General features: G+C 62.4%; 2 protein-coding genes across 3 annotated transcripts; one reads left to right on the plus strand and one right to left on the minus strand.

The window, feature by feature from the left end:
* The first annotated feature begins 1,890 nt into the window (after positions 1-1,890).
* Positions 1,891-7,910, plus strand: SIGIRR (single Ig and TIR domain containing). Of its 2 annotated transcripts, none has more exons than XM_069804422.1 (11): positions 1,891-2,013; positions 2,279-2,536; positions 4,547-4,683; positions 4,982-5,168; positions 5,254-5,384; positions 5,601-5,741; positions 5,863-6,006; positions 6,084-6,186; positions 6,266-6,416; positions 6,968-7,142; positions 7,292-7,910. In XM_069804422.1, the coding sequence occupies exons 3-11, from the start codon at positions 4,677-4,679 to the stop codon at positions 7,492-7,494; spliced, it is 1,242 nt and encodes a 413-aa protein (XP_069660523.1). In that variant the 5' UTR covers positions 1,891-2,013; positions 2,279-2,536; positions 4,547-4,676; the 3' UTR covers positions 7,495-7,910. The 2 variants fall into 2 exon arrangements, with proteins under 2 accessions (XP_069660523.1, XP_069660522.1); XM_069804421.1 differs by having other exon boundaries at positions 1,892-2,013; positions 6,968-7,148.
* Positions 7,911-8,179: 269 nt separating this feature from the next.
* PKP3 (plakophilin 3) lies at positions 8,180-16,830 on the minus strand. The gene is made up of 13 exons (XM_069804423.1): positions 16,253-16,830; positions 15,144-15,220; positions 14,213-14,940; positions 13,684-13,807; positions 13,329-13,533; positions 12,912-13,086; positions 12,528-12,645; positions 12,061-12,228; positions 11,506-11,691; positions 11,067-11,220; positions 10,421-10,613; positions 9,888-9,975; positions 8,180-9,516 (listed from the first exon to the last, which is right to left on the minus strand). The coding sequence occupies exons 1-13, from the start codon at positions 16,476-16,478 to the stop codon at positions 9,481-9,483; spliced, it is 2,478 nt and encodes an 825-aa protein (XP_069660524.1). The 5' UTR covers positions 16,479-16,830; the 3' UTR covers positions 8,180-9,480.
* Positions 16,831-17,847: the final 1,017 nt, after the last annotated feature.

The following is a 17,847-nucleotide window of genomic DNA, read 5'->3' on the forward strand; positions in this document are numbered from 1 at the left end:
CATAGAAGAGTTAGGTTTGCTTAAGAAGTAAAATTGTGAAGCATAATGTATAGGATTGTTAAGTTTGAAATGTAGCCATAGAAACTTTAAGAACTGTGTTATGTGTGACTATTGGAACCTTAATATTGTTAAAGTTTGAAATAGCTAACCATAGAAACCTCACCAGGAAGTTACTGGTTTTTCTATGTTTTGTTTCAAGAAACTAAGGAAACCGTCATGGACACCAGTTTGATGCTTCAAAACCCCCTTACCCTTCCCATCTCGATTTGGGTATTGAAGATCCCCATCAGTAGAGCTAAGTGTAACTGACCAATGATTGTTTTTAAATAAGAATATTGATAAGGTTATATAATCAAAGGACCAATCGTTATAAAGGTTAAATTTAAGAGCGAGTACAGTATGCATTTTTATGTAAAGCGCTTATGTAACAATGACCTGACAGAAAAAGTCTGTAAAAACTGATGGATTTTGATACTAAGTGGGACACGCCTTTGGAGGAGCGATCCCCCGTGTCCCCAGCGCCGCAATAAATGAAGTGCCTGCTTCTTAACTTCACATTGGTGTTAAGGATTCCGGATTTCGGTAACAGAAACACTTCACCCAGGGACAACAGGCCCTACCGGGAGCTGTACACGCTTTGCCAGCGCTTGCCTCCCTCGCCCCTAAGCTGTCCCTCACGGGGTGGAGAAGGCCCCGGCGACGCTCCGACCCCCGACCGGCGTTATTCAGCCCCCGGCAGCCCCCGTTTCCACGCCCGGGGAGAAGCCCGGCAGTTGCCTGGCGCGGGCGGCCCAACGGCCCCGGCCCCGGCCCCGACACCGGCTCCAGCCCCGGGCGCGGCGGCTGGCTGACGGGGCTGCCGCCATCTTGGCGCCGCGCGGGGCATGCTGGGAGCCGTAGTGCCGCGGCCGCAACGGCGGGGCGAGCCCGGCGGCGACGGGACTACAGTACCCGGCGTGCACCGCGCGGCGGGCCGTTGCCATGGAAATGGCGGGAGGGAGCGAGGCGCTGCGAGAGGGATTTGCTAAAACCAGCACAAATAAAAGAATAACTAGAGGCGAAAACACGCCGGGCAGGGCAGCGAGGAGGAGGGGGAAGGCCGGGCGTTCAGGGTGGGGGGCGCCACGGCCGCCGTCTTGCCCGGTTCCGGCGGCACGTTGCAGCGTTTGACCCGCCGCGCGCTGCCGCCTGCCCTACAGCACCGCTCCTCTGGAGGGGTTTTATTCGGTTTTGTTTGCAAAGGGGAGGTTGGAACCTTTTTTTTTTTCTCCCCAAGTCGGGGATTGGGGAAAGCTGAAGGAGCCCTTCCCGGCCGGCTCTTTGCCCACCCCAGCCTCAGCCCGGAGGTGTGAAAGCCGCCGCTGACGAGGCCAGCGAAGGCACCAGGGCCCGGACACCATCCCTGAGCCTCTCATCCTGCTTGAGCTGGGGCCTTGCAGGAGGGAAATACCCTCTTTTTTTCCCTTTTTTGGCCCCAAAGCCCATGCAGGCCAATGTTTTTGCTGCTCAGCCACTGCGGCTCGGGTCAGTGTTTCTCTTGCACCGGCTGAGGCTGTTGCAGTGCCAGGCGGTGCCACCGCTATGAATGCAGCCCGTGCCTGCAGTGTGCTAGGGCTGTAATCGCCTCCTTGGTAATTATTATAAGTGATCACCTGCTGTTTGCAAGCAGCCATGGCTGGGCCCGGTTCCCTGTGGCCAGTGCCAGGTGGAGGAGCCACCCTGCGGTACTGGTTTCAACTTGCAAAGAGGCTTTTAAAATCACGGAGGAGAAGGAAACAGACAGGAGACCCCGAGACACCCGTAGGCACAGCCGACGGTTGGCCGGCCTCCCCTCCCCTCCCTCCAACTCACCTTAAGAAGCCTGAGATTATCAAGTTTGCTGGTGCTCAGCAAACCATGGCATCAAAATGCAGGCTCTGCCCTGGGCTCTCCCCACAGCGCTGTGTCGAGCAGACACCTCCAACCCCCCCCAGGCACGCTCCAGTGCAAGCCCCCGGCTGCCGCCATGGCACGGTAAGCTGGTATTACTGGTGGTGGCGGATGCTGGGTGCGGGTTTTATCTTGCCCCAACACCTCCATGGGCTTTTCCAGCCATGGAGAGCTGGGGGGATTCCTCCTCGGCCCTGGGAGCCTTGTGCAACCTGTGTACACCCAGCTCCCCAGGGCTGCTGGGCCAGCAGGCTGGGTGGGTTGCCTTCCCCCTCCTTTTTTCTCTTTCTTTTTTTTTCTTTTCCCCTCCCCAAAAGCCAGAGTTATTTATTGCCCCCCCCACAAACAGGTTCAGGTGGAGGTGGAGCAGCAGGAGGGAGGGACGGCCAACCCCTCCTGCAGGCCTGGCGCCCAGCGATTGGGGCAGCGGGAGAACCCAGCAAAGGGCAGGGGCTGAACCGGGGAGGGGGAAAAATAAATAAATTTGGAAAAAAAAAAAAAGAGAAAAAACAAGCACTGATCTGGCAGGTCCAGTCAGCTCGAGCAGCGCACAAGGGAGGCAACTGGCAGGAAGCCTGCGGCCAGGGCACCGGGGGAAGCTCCAAAGGTAAACGCAGCTTGCCTCCGCTTCCCTTTCCGCGTCGATGCCGTCTTGGCCAGGGTCAGCAAGCTTTCACCCTCTCCCTGCAAGCCCTGCTGCTCTCCTCTGGCTCTCTGGCCCCGCTTGCTCCCTCGGCTCCCTTGCTGCTGTGCCTCTCTGCCTGTCTCACTTTCCCTGTGGCCGTGCTCTGGGGGATGCCGCAGCCCAACCATTGCCTACCACCGCACGGCATCCGCACAGTCCTCTGCCGCACTTGGAGCGCTACAAAACCGAGGTGTCCCCAACCCCAAGACATAGGAAATGGGAGCGTGCTGCTGCCCGTTAACCTGCGCTCCTCCCTCCCTCGCAGTCAGCAGCCCTGAAACCCGGCTGCCCTTTGGGCATCCATCACCATTTCATGCCCCAGAGCAAAGGGGCCCCAGCTGGCTGTGTGTCTCCATTGGCCTGGGGAGGCATTGAGGGCCTCCCTGAGCTCTCTGATCAGTCTGCATCTTATCGGGGCTTCCTTATTTCCGACCATCGGAGCGAAACCATTTATGACTGACCCATCCAGGCAGGACCGAGCAGAGCCAGAGCATCCCCATCGGGCAGAGAAAGCCCCACACCACCCCGGTGTAGTGTCTCCCATCCCCTTCCCCACGTGAAAACCAGGTGGGCTGCCTCATCTCCATCCCTTGCTCTTCCATCCCCAGCCACAGAGAAATCCAGTTAATACTTTAGGTACAAATCGCTTTCCCGCTGCTCAAGCTGAACATGTTATAAGTGTCCCTTGCATACCTTGACCCACAGTTTCACCCCATGCCTGGCACCAGGGCTGCTGTGCTGAAGGGGAGCAACGTGCCTCCATCCCTCTTCACAGCAGAGCAGCGCTGCAGACCTCCCCACTTCCCATTTCACACCAGCAGCAGAGAGACGCGGTTTCTCCAGGGATGAGCCCAACCTCAGCAGCCCTGCTGTTACCCAAAACCAGTTTGCAATCGAGAGCGATGAAGCTCTGGGGCAAAGAGGCAGCTGAGAGAGATTTTTATACCTCCTGGCCCCAGCAGTTATGCTGGATGTGTTTACAGTCAACCTGACGTCCTTGTTATTTCCACATCAGCCCTGGCAGACACACTGCCCGCACCAGGGGCTCTGCGGGTGTTTGGGGTTGGAGGAGCCCGACCTCACCGCTGGGATCTGCGGTGCCCCTTTGCACTGCTGCAATTTATCAGCGGGGCGCAGTGTGTCCTCCCTGGTCCCCCTCTTCCCGTGGGGCTATTGCAGCGGCACTGCTGCCGGTTGTGCGATGCCGGCCGGGGACCGGTCCCCCTTGTCCCCCTGCACCATCCTTGCACTCCCTGCTTGCCTGCACACATGGCACGTTGTGCGGCTAACGCCTCTCCCCGGGCACGGCCGCAGGGTAGCAATGCGCCGAGCCTCCTGACGCGAGGGGAGTGCTGCACCCACTTGGCTTAGCTCAACGCTACAAGAGTTCATGAGATAGGAAGCCTGTGTTGCTATAAATAAACCACCCTGCTGTTTAATTAGCAATTCCAATGGGCACGTCAGACTGGAAGCAGCACTGCAGCCAAGACACGGAGTTGGTAGCATGAAGGGGGTCCCCCTGAGGCCCCCCAAATGCAGCCATGGGGCAGCTCACTGTGGTTTCACAGGGAGGTGTTGCATGCCCTGCAGTTGAGCTACGACCGCAGCTCGTTTCCCCTCGCTGGCCTCTGGTTTGAGCCAAAACCACATTTTTAACATCCTGCAGCCCCCGGTTGGTCATTAATCACCTCCTGCCCTTAAATTCACGGTCAGGAAAGCCAGGCTGCGAGTTGACGCTGCGCAGGGAGGGCAGGTGACACGGCGGCCACCAAACTGTGGCGGGGACATGGGTTTGGCTTTACCCCAGAGTGGCACCCACTGCCCCCCCGACCCAAATTGCTGCGGGGAGCAATGGGGACTGCTGGGGCCCTCACTGTGCCGGCCCGGCCCAGAGCAGCCAGCACTCAGGGAGCCATTTCTGATCTATTCCAGGCCCAGCCCGCCCTGCGGCAGTGGCAAGTGGACTTTGTCCCCCGGAAGACGCCACGCCGTGGGGGCCCTTCTGTCGCAGGTGGCCCACTGGTGATGCCGGCAGCTCCCCCGCACGGCACCTGAGCATACCATGGCAGGTAGGCTGCAAAATCAAAACTTTCACCTGTTTTCAGCTGGGAAGGACCCCTCACTGGTGGGCATGGCAGGGGTCCGGCTCGCTGCTCCGACTTTGCCTCGTAGGGCAGGCGAGGGTCCGTCCCAGCCCTGAAAACCGGCTCAGCCTGTTGAAAAACAGCTGCAAGCGCCGCTTGCTGCCAGACCCCCGTGGCAGAGCTTGTTTTTCCGGGGAAGCCGGGATGGCTACGACAGTTGCCTGCCCAGCCGGGAGCTGGATCAGCTTTCCCATCTGAAACCCCCTTCCTACTGTGTCCCCAGACCTTTGCAGTGTGCCCCCTGAAATCCTCGTCCCAGCCACCAACGAGACACTGGAACTGGCGCTGGGGAGCCAGATAGCACTGAACTGCACTGTGCACTGGGCGGCCACCGAGGGCTGTGAGCCTGTCCCTGCCTGGATGAAAGACGGGCAGTGGCTGGGCAGCGAGAGCAGCCAGGACACCACCTGGTAAGGAGCCCACCCTGGGGTATGTCCATCTGTCTGTCTGTCTGTCCGTCGGGGTGGGTCACCACATGGCCCAATCTCACCCCAGGTTTGCCCAAAATGCCTCGGAGCGGCTCCTCGCCAGCATCCTGCAGCTCAACCTCACACACGATGCCGACTTCGGGGTGTTTGCCTGCTGGGTCAGCAATGCCACGGCCACCTTTACCCTGCGGCGAGCGGGTAGGGACATGCTGGGGACAGAGGAGGGGCACCTCCAAGGAGGGTTTGCTTGCCTAGGGCAGGAACAGGGGTCCCATGGGGCTCATCAAGGCGGGTGTTAGGAGCATTGCTGCCTCTTCCAGGGCAGTGCAACAGGGTGCAAATCTACACCAAACCCAGAAAACCTGGTCCAGGGATCACCAGTCACACTCACCGTGCCCTTCTCTGTCCTTACAGAGGTGGCAGGGCACGTGCCTGCGGTGCTGGCAGCCCTCCTGGTCCTGGCGCTCCTGGTGCTTCTGGCCGGGCTCTATGTCCGATGTCGCCTGAGCATGCTCCTCTGGTACCGGAATCGCTATGGCGAGCTGGAGATCAATGGTGAGGCACCGGGGAAGGGCACAGATGCGGTGCCCCCCACTTGGGAAAAGCCTCCCCCAGGCCAGGGGCTTGCCCATGTGCAGAGCCCTCCCTGGCATTACACCCCTCCCTCTCTCCCCAGACGGGAAGCTGTACGATGCCTACGTCTCCCACGCCACCACCCCAGATGACCGAAAGTTCGTCCACTTCATCATGAAGCCGCAGCTGGAGAACCGCTATGGCTACAAGCTCTTCCTGGATGAGCAAACCATCCTGCCCAACTCAGGTAGGCACCAGACCTGCGCGGGGTTGGGCAGAGGGGCAACACTATCACCTGGGGGCTTGAAATCCCTTTGCCTGCAGAGCCATCAGCCGACCTGATCATGAATGTGAGTCGGTGCCGGCGTCTCATTGTGGTCCTCTCCGTCGCGTACCTGGAGCAAGACTGGTGCAACAGCAGCTTCAGGTAGGAGCAGCTCCTGCCTGCTCCCGAGGTAGAGGAGCCGGTGGGTCCTTTGCTCTCCTGCCATGTGCCTGTCTCGCAGGGAAGGGCTTTGGAGGCTGCTGGAGCTTTCCAAGAAACCCATCTTCATCGTCTTTGAGAGCCAGTACCGGGAGATCACCCACCCTGCTATCAGCATACTGAAGCAGCACCGGAGCGCAGTGACCTTGCTGGTGTGGCGAGCCGGCTCCATGGTGAGAGCCAAGCAGGACCCCATCCTGCCAGCACCCCCCTTTCTATCCCCAGTGGCCCATTTTATGTCAGCCTCCCTGTGACGCTCTGGAGCTGCTCCCCGTGCTTCAGTGCTCCTAAAAAGCAGGTTGAGGCCCTCATCTTTTAGAGGCAATTTAAAAAAAAAAAACCAACCAAACCAGCCCTAGATCTGGGTGCTTGCTCCCCAAACTTGTGCGATCAGGTGCCTTGTGCCATTCTGGGGTCTCCCCCAGCTGAAGCACCAGCACGAAGCCTCAGCTCTCAGAGTGAAGCTTTGGCCTGTGGCTGCTCCGGCCATTTCAGGGCCAGGCTGGGAGCTGCAGCCCTCAGGAGCATTTCAGCAGGTCAGGCCGGTTTCTCCACCGATGCATGGGCACGCTGCCACGCCAGGAACACAGCCCTCGCCTTGGCTGAGCTCCCAGCACTAGGAAGAGCGAGCTGAGCCCCACAAAGCCTTCCCCAGCCCTGTGCAGGGCTGGGCTTGGCTTCGTGGTGGTCCCAGCACAGCTCGTCTCCTTCCTGCCCCACGCAGACCCCGTCATCAGACTTCTGGAAAGAGCTGTGCCTGGCCCTGCCCCGCAAGGTGTCCTTCCAGGGGGCCATGGGTGACCCACAGACCCAGCTGCAGGAGGACAAGGACCCCATGCTGATCCTGCACAGCAGCTACCTGGACAGCAGTGGAGACCTCCACCCAGATGGGGACCTCGGTACAGGTCCTTGTCCCCTCCTTCTTCTCCTGGGGGGGGGACATGTGCACTGGAGGTCACCTTTGGGCTTTGCTTCACCCTCCTGTGGCAGGCAGGCTGGGTTTAGCCCCTTCCCCACCACCTAAAACCCATCTCCCTGCTCCTTCCAGGCCTCCGAGGGTGCGTTTTCAGAAGCCTCCCGCCTCCCCGTATCAGTGGCCCCGGTGCTCCCATGGCTTCAGCTGCTGGCGTGATGGAGGATGCTCAGCTGAGGGCCGGCCAGAGACCTGAGCTCGACATCTCGGACCTGGGATCACGCAACTACGGCGCCCGCACAGACTTCTACTGCCTGGTGACAGAGGATGACATCTGAGCAGGTCCGCGGGCCAGCAAAGGCGGCATCCCCCTTCCCTGTGGGGCTGCACAGTCCCAGATCATGGCCAGAGGAGCCTGGGCTTTATGATGGGACCAAAGCCAAGGTCTCGGTGGGAAAGACAGGAGCCGGCTCCTTCTGGCAGCATGCTCCATGGTGGAAAACCATCACAGGGGACACCCCTGCCTGTAGTGCCTGGGCACCCTTGGGTGCCAGGTCCCCCTTCCCTCGCCATGGGCGGCAGGGACATTTTTCCTGCATGATGGACAAGCATTGTTCACCCATCACAAGATGGGTGATGCTCTCTGAGAAGCAATGTGCCCCAGTCCCAGTGACCCAGAGGCTGGGAAATGCCTGACAGGAGCAGCTGCGGCACACGTGGAAACCCCTGTGGCAATAAAATCCTGCTGCTCCGAGTGGGTCTTGTCCATCTGCGGGGATGTGGGTGCCACCGGCAGGTCTCTCCCAACCATGGGCAGCAGGGCAGCCAGAATTGTGCTGTCTCCCGTTCCTGTGCCGCATCCCATCCCCGTGCCAGCATCCCCACCACGCTGAGTCAGAGCAACACCCGGACGTGGCGAGCAGGCTGGCATTGCAGGGTGAGCCCACCTGCACGCCGGTGTCCCGCGGGGCGCTCTCCTCCCTTCACGCATGCCGGCTGAGCACAGAGGCAGGCGGGCATCGTTCAAGGCCTTTATTTCAGGGATACGCAGCGCTCAGGGAGTTTGTACACGGAGAGCTGGGGAGACAAACGCACCATAACACCCCACCCTGGACCACGCCCGGTGCCAGCTCACCGAGGGGACCACACCAGCCCTGGATGCGTCCCCTCCTGGCAGCGCCGCTGGGTCTCCCTGACCCTGCCACCCCTGTACCTACTCTACCTTGTTTCCCAAAAGGGGTGTGCCATGCCCCCCCCAAGCGCAGGGTCTCCCCACCCAGCCCCAAACCCACTGGCAGACCAAAGCCACCCCACAGCCCACCCGCGTGCCCCGGTCCGGCCACCGCCTTGGCAGGGAGAACTTTGGACCCGCTGCCCCACCTGCACCAGCCGCGCCAGGCACCGAGGGCATCTCCCCACCCCGCGGGGAGACGCCTTCCAGCAAACACAAGCCGGCTGGCCCTGCCCGGATCCTGCTTACACAGCACTGGCCAGGCCCAGCCCTGGGCAGAGCAGCCAGCAAAGAGCGGCAGCAGCGGCTCTGCCTGCACAGGGACGGTCGCCGTGGGGTGTACGGATGGGGACGGCGTGGCAGAGAGGTGCCCCGGCTTCTTGAAGCGAGGGCACGGGCAGCCTCAATCAACCCCCTCACACCCAGCAAAGGAGGGGACTCAGCACCGTGTCACTGACGCCGTTTCCCAGCTCCTTACAGCCGCAGTGCCAGCCCATAAAAATTTGGGAAGCCACCTCAGACCTCCCACAAACCCCCTGAGCTATGCGAAGCCCCCTCCCCACCCAACCAGGGCAGAGTGTGTGTAACCCACGGCGCACCCCGCACCAGCACCCTTCCAGCCCCCGGTGCACTGTGATTTGGGGCGCTGGGACGGGGTGCCCCCAGAAGCCCCCCTCCCCACCAGTATTGCTTTGCAGGAGCGTCCCCAAAGCCCTGCAGCTCCTGCCCCTCCGCTGAGCCACAAGACAAGCTGAGCTTTGCAGCTGGCTCCCCAGGAGCGGAGAGGATCCCCAGGGGCTGAGGACCCTTGGGTGCCATGGGGCAGTCCCCCACTAACTGGGGTCCCAGCAGGGCCCCACCACAGAGCCAAAAGCAGTTGCTGGGTTTAAGGCTGCAGCAGGAGGGAGGACAAGTGTCCCCCCACCCAGGGAAGGGGAACCCGGTGGAGGGGGGAGGTGTGAGGGACGCGGCGGGGGCTACACTATAGAGCGAGTATCCAGCGGTGAGCAGCCTCCCCAGACCAGGGCCAGCAGCAAGGAGCATCCCGGCAGGGAGAGTCAGGGCTGGGCAGTCTGGCTCCCGGGGGTTGTCCTCACAGGCCAAGGAAGTCCTCCTTCCGGAACCCCTTCTGCAAGGAGACAGGCCACCCGTCACCTTTCCTGCCCAAGGACATCCCTTTCTGTGCCTCACTGGGCAAGGGGAACGCGAACACAAACCCGCTCTGCTCCGGCACCGACGTGGCCACGCTGTCCCCACACGGGGCACGTGGCTGTCCCCACCCCACTGGTGCAGGTGGCACCACACGGATGATGCTCTGGGGACATCCCCACCCCTTCAGGAGGGGGAGGCACGGAGTTGGGACCTGTTGTATGCCTGGAAGTATTTGGGTGGTGTGGCTTTCTGGGGTGAAGCCCTGGGCCTTAACTCCCTTGGGATCCACTGTCGGGATCCATCCCAGGATCCCACCGGCTGAAGAAGGTGCTGGAGGGTGGTACGTACCATTTTGAAGTCCCGATGGAGCTTGGTGTATTGCCACATGTTGCCAAGGAGGCTGGCTGCTGCTCTGGAGGACTTCTCGTTGTCCGAGCTGGGACAGGGAGAGGATGCTATGAGCTTTGGTTACCGCTGGGCATGGGATGGTGCCCACCAGCCCAAGGATACCAGCCCAGAAGGGCCCGGAGGGGCTGAGGACTTAGTACTGGTGGGAAGAGGCAGAAGACTAAAGGCTGGAGCCCACCACAATGGGCAGAGTGGCAAGCAGTTCTGGCAGGAGAGGTGAGAAGCACCCAGATGGGAAGAAGGTGGCTGCAGCAGTGGGCAATCCCATAGCAGGGTGTCCTGAGGAGGGGACAAAGGGCTGGAAGGTGGCCATGAGGCCACTCTAAGCTGGTCTGGGGACTCCCAATGCCAATCCTTGGGAAGGGAGACTAGTTGTGACCCTCTTCCACCTCGCTGGACCAGGGGAGTAAGGGGAGAGCAGGACTGGACCCCAGGTCTGAGCTGGGACAGCAGAGCAGACGGGGAGCTCCTACCTGTCCCTCCTCTTCTTGATGTAGAAGAGCTTCCTGAGGCCATCAAAGTAGACGATGTCACGGGCAGCCATGGGGCTCTCCACCACCAAGTTGTTGAGGACCGCGATGATGTTCACGATGACGTCGGCGGGCGGCGCCTTGTCCCCGATGCTCCCTGGCAGCTTCTCAATCAAGTGGCTGACCACCTTGGTTGCTGGTGGGCAAAGGCATCATGTCAGGGCTGGTGGCCAGACCCAGGGGACACGCGGCAGCCTAGGGATGAACCTTGCAGCCTCCCGCGGGCAATGAGGGGACAGAGAGTCCAGCCAAGGACCCACAGGGCAGCACCAGGGATGTCTTCAAGCCCTTTGCTCTCTGGAGCCTCTGCTGAGACTCCTTAGCACCTGAGAGAGGAGTTGGGGGATGAGGACAAAGCCAAGTGAGATGGTGGGGTTGTGGGCAGAGCACAACGTGGGGGGGGTGTTCGGTTACTGGGGATGGACTAGCCACCACACGCTCAGCTGTGAGCAGGGGTGCAGCAGGCAGGAATGTGCTGAGACATGGCTAGAGGTAACTGGAGGCCAGACCAAGGAGCAAAAAGGGTGGAGGGCATCCATCAGGCTCCTGCCCACAGCCCCAGCCCTGCCCATCCCTCCCTGGCACTCACACATCTCATCCTTGTTGCGGGCATGGCGGGACAGGTTGCGGATGAGCCCCGTCAGAGAGCGTAGCTGGTGGTGGTCGGCGGTGCGGACGCGGTCCAGCACAGGGTTCAGGATGCGCTCCTGCTCCAGGGCCAGCCGGCTCAGCACGCCTGCCCACTGCCAAGACAAACATCCACTTGGAGACTCCCACCTGGAAGCCGCCGGCTGCCTTCTCCTCCCACCCCATCTTCCTCCTCTTGCTCGACGGGGCCAGGTCAGGGTGACCCATGCCCAGGTGGGATGAGTAGCGTGATGGCCATGTCCCCCACTCAGGAAAGGCTGGTACCAACCTGCAGGGAGGTGCATCCCCTCCCTGGGCACGGCTGGTGACTAGCCAGGTGGTGGGGACAACCAGGCAAGACGGGGCGAGCCCCAGGGGATGTTCCCCTCCCGTGCCCTCACCCTGCGGTCCCCGGCAGTGATGTTCTGCAGGGCGCCCGAGGCCGCCTCCGTTGTGTGCTTGTTGAGCTCACAGCGCTGCAGCAGCCGGTTGTAGATGCCCACGATCTGTGGGTTCCAGAGCCACTCCATGCCCTTAGGATCCTTGGAGACCTCCGTGAAGGTGACGATGTCTGCATTCAGGTAGTGCTGCGGGGATGGGGGTGGCACTGTTAGACTCACAGGGGACGTCCCCTCTGCGGCATCCCTCGCTGCTGGTGTCCCCTTTTTCCCACATGCCTGGCCTCAACCATTGAGCAGCTCCAGGCTGGCAGGGACCTGGCAGGTCACCCCGGCTGCGTCATGCCCCGTGGCATAGCAAAGTGGGGTTTCGGCACCCTGATTCACCCCACACACCTGATTCACACTTTGCTGAGCTCACCCGCACGTCCCACCCATCAGCTGAGGCCAGCATCCACCTCCACCCCAGCATCACGTCCACTGCCAGCTGCTTCCCAGTGCCAGTCCCGCCCCAGGTGACGCGGCCATCACAGTGCCCACCACCTCCCAGCCACTGACCTCTCGTGCTTTCTTGCTCTGGGGGCTGAAGCAGCCCACCAGCTCCCCCGTCACCATGTTGCTGTTATTCCTCCTGTGGCCTTCCAGGCGCTGGAGGGAGGATGGGGGCATTTCGTCGTACAGGCGGTAGGAGAGGTTGCGTAGGACACAGACGGCGTTCTCCACGCTCTGGGCCAGGGGCAGATGAGACATGAGGGTGTCAGTCCTTGTGCTGTCTGCCAGGGCATCTCCAGCTGGCATGTCCCCTAGGGTGCAATCCCATGGGGCTCCCTGGCCAGAGTCATCCTGATGACACCAGCAGTGCCTCACTGTGCCCAGTAAGCCCAGACGGAGCCAGGCTGGTTTTCCCACCATCACATCAAGACACGCCTTTGTACCACGATGGCCAGGCGGCCGCCAGGAGGAACAGAGCAGCACCCTGTCTGAGGGCACCGAAACCCTCCCAGCACCCAGCTCCCGGGGCTCACCTTGTCCTCTGACTTGCCCACTTCCAGGGAGCTGTTCACGTAGTGGATCATGGAGTCCACCAGCCCGTGGCACTCACGCATCTTCTGTCGGGTCTGCTGGCTGGCAGAGCTGAGATTCCTGTATGGGGAACATGGCTCCATCATGGCAAGAAGGGCCTTCCCCACAGCCACCCCCCCTCCTGCCACTGGGCACCACCGCGGCGAGGGCAGCTAATACCTCTCCCATGGGGTTGACCAGGCTTTGCCTGGGATGGCAAAGGATGGGGACCCCAGAAAGGAGCCCTAGAGACCTTGCTCCCTACGTACACAGCACAGATGGTGTCTCTTCTTCCACCCAAAACTTTACCCACAGTGGGAGGACTGGAGCCGTCCCAGAGCAGGTACCTGAGGAAGCCTGTAGAGTTGTAGAAGATCTCCGCCTCTGAGGGGTTCTGCTGGATGACACCCGAGCCCCCCAGCCCAGAGAGGGGGACCAGGACCAGGTCTGTGAGCTGCTCCAGCGTGTCCCGGGCCAGGCGATCCTTCAGGTTGTCACTGGAGGAAAGATTCCACAGGATCCCTGCGCAGAGGGGGATCTTCAGTCCCAGGAATGGCTGGAGAGCACGTCCACCCTGACTCACCTCCCCAGGGGGCTTACGCCGACCACCCTCAGCTAGGAGCAGCCATGGGACAGACTAGGTAACAATGACGCAAAGAAATCATCCCCGTGAAGCATTGCCCCAGCTTTACTCATTGGGTGGGGGCATCACATGCCACCCCCAGGGGAGGAGGACCCTTGCCTGCCCCACCATCGTCTCCAACCTGTAACGTTCTTGCGGAGCTCATCGTCGGGCTCCCGCAGCGTCCGCATGAGCTCATAGATGCCATTCTCCTCCACCAGCGCCAGCTTGTTCTCGGCATTGTCATAGATGAGGTTGCGCATGGCGCCTGTGGCATGGCGCTGCACCTCCTGGTTGGGGCTGTTGAACAGCTTCACCAGCTTGGGCATGGCCTGGAGGCTGCGGGCCTGGGAGGGGAGAGCCCAGCCAGGTTGAAACACCCAGCCGCTCTCCCATTCAGCTGGGGCTCCCTCCATCTCCTCCACCCCCCCTGGGGTGCCCCACCATAGCAGAGGGGCTGGGGACAGCCCCTTCTCCTTCAGCTCCTCAGCACTCACCTGCTTCTTGGCATTGCTGTCGCTGTAGCATTTGTGCTGGAGGTAGGCAGCGCCCAGAACCTGCAGGTTGGGGTCGCTGGCTATCAGGTATTTCACTGCGGAGGGCAGGTCGATGTCATCAAACCTGGAAGCCACAGGCAAGTGAGGAAGATCCCAAGCAAAGCATCCCACAGTAGTCCTCCACCTCTGCACCCCACCACGTCCTGCATCTCAGAGGATACCATCAATCCATCTCCCTCCCCCGTCACCCTCTTGGGACTCAGCCGATTGAGCATCTTCCTACCCTCCCGTCTCAGGATGCATCCATGAGACGCGCTAAGGCCACAGGTGGGACATGCTTGGAGGTCAGTCCATGCCACGGTCCATCACTACAGGGCCAAACTGTGCCCACCATCTCACCCCTCCTCCTGCATCCCTTGCAGCAAGGTAACGCCAGGCAAGAGATGGAGAATTTTGCCCTCAGTCGGCCAAGTGACTAAGGCGGGGACAAGGACTAAGCCGGTGCCGGCCCAGCCCCATTAGCACTCACCCCCCCGACTGGTGGCTGAGCAGCGTGCTGTGCCCGTTGTACATCTCCATGGCACGCTGGTCCTGGAGGTGGTGGCTGGACTCGGCCAGGCTGCGCACGGAGGGGGCGCGGGAGCTGTGCTCCACCATCCCCATGTATGAGCTCCCGCCGCCCACCTGCGAGGCCGCCTGGATGCTGCCGAATGAGCCGGTGCTAAGCCGCGACCGGTTGTTGCTCTGGAAGCGCTGGAGCGTGCGCATGGCAGGCGCCCGGATGGTGCGGCTCTGGGTCACCTCACCGCCCTCCAGCCAGTCGGAGGCAGCCTTGGCGGTGGAGCCGGCACTCATCTGCCTCTCAAAGGTGTAGGAGCGAGTGAAGCCGCCGTTGCCTTGGCTTTTGTAGAGGGAACGGTGACCTACGGGGTCCAGCTGCTCTGAGATGATGCTATAACGGTCATCTGCGATGGTGGTGGGCTGCAGCGGCCCGTCAGCCAGCCGCAGAGAGTGCAGTGAGAGGGTGTCGAAGTTCTGCCGGGGCCGGTAGTTGCGCTCGTGGAAGGAGCTGGGCCGTGGTGAGATGTTGGCGGCCTGCGACATGGTGTAGCCGGTGCTGTAGCCCCGGCCCTTCGCCAGGCCCCCATTGCTGATGGTTGCCATCCGCTTGTGCGGGGTGAGGTCCACTGCCGAGCGTGAGGACCAGCTGCTGCCCTTCAGCGTGCCAAAATCCTTCTTGGCCAGCGGCTGATAGAGCTGCAGGGGGAAAGCGGGGGGTTAAGGGGATGCCCACAAGCCTCCTCCTCCATCCCCACCGTGGGGAGAGGATAGGATGGAGCCAAGAGCCTCCCCTAGCACAACCAAAGCTATAGCCAGCAGCTAGGTCTCCACTGGCATCCCCAGCTGCCGCAGTGATAGGCACTAGTGTGGGGCAGGAGACAAAACCTCCTTGTACATACCGAGGCTTTGGGGTCCAAGCCATTGCTCTGGGAGCGGGAGCTGAAGGAGGAGCGCAGGGTTGTGCCGTACTGACCACCTGCGAGACAGAGACAGAGGGATCGATGTGAGCACTGGGGGGCCTAAGGGGTGGTCTTGGGTACCAAAGATTCCCCCCCAACTCATCTCAGGGGGACCTGCTTCGGGAGCTGCAGCAGTGCTGGCAGTGCGGAGGGGAACGAGGGAGTGGGGGGACAGTGCCTTCGCCTGCCTGCTGGCAACAGAGACAGGAGAGACGGCGGCAGCACCGAGCGGCAGCTTCCCCGCCTTTCATCGTGCCCCGACGGCGAGGGGACTAATTGCCACCTTGGCGGGGGGACGCGGCGGCTGAAGCCCGGTCCTCTCCGCCATAGCCAGATTAGCAGACCAGGCATCCCCCCAAAAATCCAGTCCCGGCTCCGCCACCCTGGGGACAGGAGCCCCGTGGGGACCCGGCCACCCCACTGCACCCCATGCTGTCCTCCCGCCTTGCCACCGCCCCAGAGCCGCCGGCAGGGGCCGGGAAGACGCTGCCAGCCCCGGCGGTGATGGGAGCGTGACTCACGCCCGCGCCCGGGGCAGCCCTCGGGGTGCCGAGGGGCGGTCTCTCCCCACTGCCGAGGTACCCCGGCACTTTGGATCGGGGGGGGGGCTCGGTGAAACCCTGTGCCAGTGCCAGGTGAAGCGGCAGGGCGGGGGCCACGAGCGCAGACGTTAAATGGAGGAGCTTGGAGCCCAGCCAGCGGCGCTGCTCAAAGCCTGGGGGGGGACAAGGAGGGATATGCCAGGGCAAGAAAAACCTCACCCCCCCACCCTGCCAACCCAAAGCATGTTGCGGGATGCCCCCGGTGCCAATCCCCCCCCCGTGGCGGGCAGGTGGGGAAACTGAGGCATGACCCCCGAGTGGGGTGAAACAAGCCCACGCTGGGGCCGTGCCGCCCCATCCCCGGTGCTGGGGGTGCTCGGCCGGGGTGGGGGACACCCCTCCCAGCCCCAAGCTAGGGTGCGAGCCGAAACCCGGTGCCGGCCGAGGGTCTCCCGCCACCCATTTTGACGCGTGCGCCTGGGAAGCGGGGGGGGGGGTTTCTCCCACCTCTGCCGCCGTCGGCGTGGTCGGGGCCCTCGGCGCGGGCGGCCGCTTGCCCCCTCAGCATCATCCGGATGCGGACCTGCTCCTGGACGCGGGCGCTGCGCAGCCGCTGGGCCTCGGCCGCCTCCCGGCTCCTGCCGTCCAGCTGCCGGTCCGAGGGCAAAGCCAGCGAGCAGACGCCGGCCTCGGGCTGCAGGGCCGACAGCAAGAAGGTGTTAGTCTCCTGCATGGCGGCGGTGTGGAGGCCGAGGCCGCCCGGCGCAGGTGAGCGCGGCGGCTTCCCCGCAGCCGTAGGGAGGCACCGGGCCCGCCCCGCCGCCGCCACGCCTTGGCCGCCGCTGAGCGGGAAGGAGGGGACCACGGCGGGGCCCCCGCCATCACCGTCACCGCCGCAGGTGAAGGTGCCCGGGACTGACCTCGCAGGGACGAGGGCACGAGGGAGGCGGATGCCCACGGTGGGGCGGGGGGGGCTTCTGGGGTGGTCGTACCTGCGGCCCCAGCCATGAGAGACGGACACCCACCCCGGGCAGCCTCCCCATGGACCCCCCTAGACCCCTGGGCAGCCCCACCAGCGAGCCCCAGACCCTCACGTTGTCCCTCTGGCGAGACCCGGACCACCATTTGCCTCCCAGGAGAGCCCCAGACTCCCACATGGTCTCCCAGGAGAGCCCCGGACCCCCATTTGCCTCCCAGGAGAGCCCCGGACCCCCATATGGTCTCCCAGGAGAGCCCTGGACCCCCATTTGCCTCCCCGCTGATGCCCAGAAATCCGCATGGCCCTGCTGTTCAGCCCCAGACCCCCGCATTGTCCCTCCAGGCAAACCCAAGACCCCCAGGCAACCTCCCTGGAAAGCCCCAGGCAAGCTCCTCAGCCAGCCCCGGACCCCCCACGGCCCCACCAGCAAGCCCCAGGCAGCCTCCCCAGAGAGCCCCAGACCCCCGAGCCACCTCCTAGGAGAACCCCGGACCCCCAGGCAGCCCCCACTGGCAACTCCAGCCCCCGGGGCTGCCCACCACCATATGGGGCCAGCAAACACCTCCAGCATGGGGGGGGGGCGGGTGCTGGCCTGCCAAAGGGCCAGAGCAGGGGCTAATTGGCAGTAATTACTGGCCAGGCCCTCCCTGCTTTGCTTTTCAAATCAGCCGGGGAACAACAGTAATAATAAAATTAAAAAAAAGGGGCGGCTCAGCGCCGGCAGGCCTGACGGTAAGGAACGCGGGGTGACTCAGCCAGTGCCACCACACAGGTACTAATTAGGCTTGCCCCACCCGCCGAGCCCAGCATCGCCGGGGTGGGGACGCCACGTACCCCCCCCAGCCCGGTGTGCTCAGGCATGGCTCCCAAAATCCCCACAGTGTTGTTTCACACCGCTCTCCCTCAGCCCCTGACTCACTAACTGAGCTGCTCACTCCTGAACAGAGTTGTGCCTGTCCTCAGCCACAGCCGGGTGCCAAGGCTCTGCCCCTGCTCATGAGCATAGGGTGTTTGCCCATCGGCTCTGGCACAGTGCATCGGCTGGAGAAGCCGGCACTGGCTTTGGCCGTTTGAAGGTGAACGTGGCAATGCGGCCTCAGCTCTGCAGCGAGCCACGGCTCAG

This window comes from Haliaeetus albicilla, chromosome 16 (assembly GCF_947461875.1).
Source record: "Haliaeetus albicilla chromosome 16, bHalAlb1.1, whole genome shotgun sequence".
NCBI classification, from domain to species: Eukaryota; Metazoa; Chordata; class Aves; order Accipitriformes; family Accipitridae; genus Haliaeetus; species Haliaeetus albicilla.

What these genes read in the sequence shown, in the direction of transcription:
- PKP3 (XM_069804423.1), bottom strand. Translation starts at nt 16,478, where the DNA reads ATGCAGGAGACTAACACCTTCTTGCTGTCGGCCCTGCAGCCCGAGGCC. An exon ending in GCTTGGACCCCAAAGCCTCG is followed by an intron (nt 14,941 to 15,143) that starts GTATGTACAAGG and finishes TTCCCCCTGCAG; the next exon opens with CTCTATCAGCCGCTGGCCAA. An exon ending in CCGCAACAAGGATGAGATGT is followed by an intron (nt 10,614 to 11,066) that starts GTGAGTGCCAGG and finishes TTTGCCCACCAG; the next exon opens with CAACCAAGGTGGTCAGCCAC.
- SIGIRR (XM_069804421.1), top strand. An exon ending in AGCAGCCAGGACACCACCTG is followed by an intron (nt 5,169 to 5,253) that starts GTAAGGAGCCCA and finishes ATCTCACCCCAG; the next exon opens with GTTTGCCCAAAATGCCTCGG. An exon ending in TGGCGAGCTGGAGATCAATG is followed by an intron (nt 5,742 to 5,862) that starts GTGAGGCACCGG and finishes CTCTCTCCCCAG; the next exon opens with ACGGGAAGCTGTACGATGCC.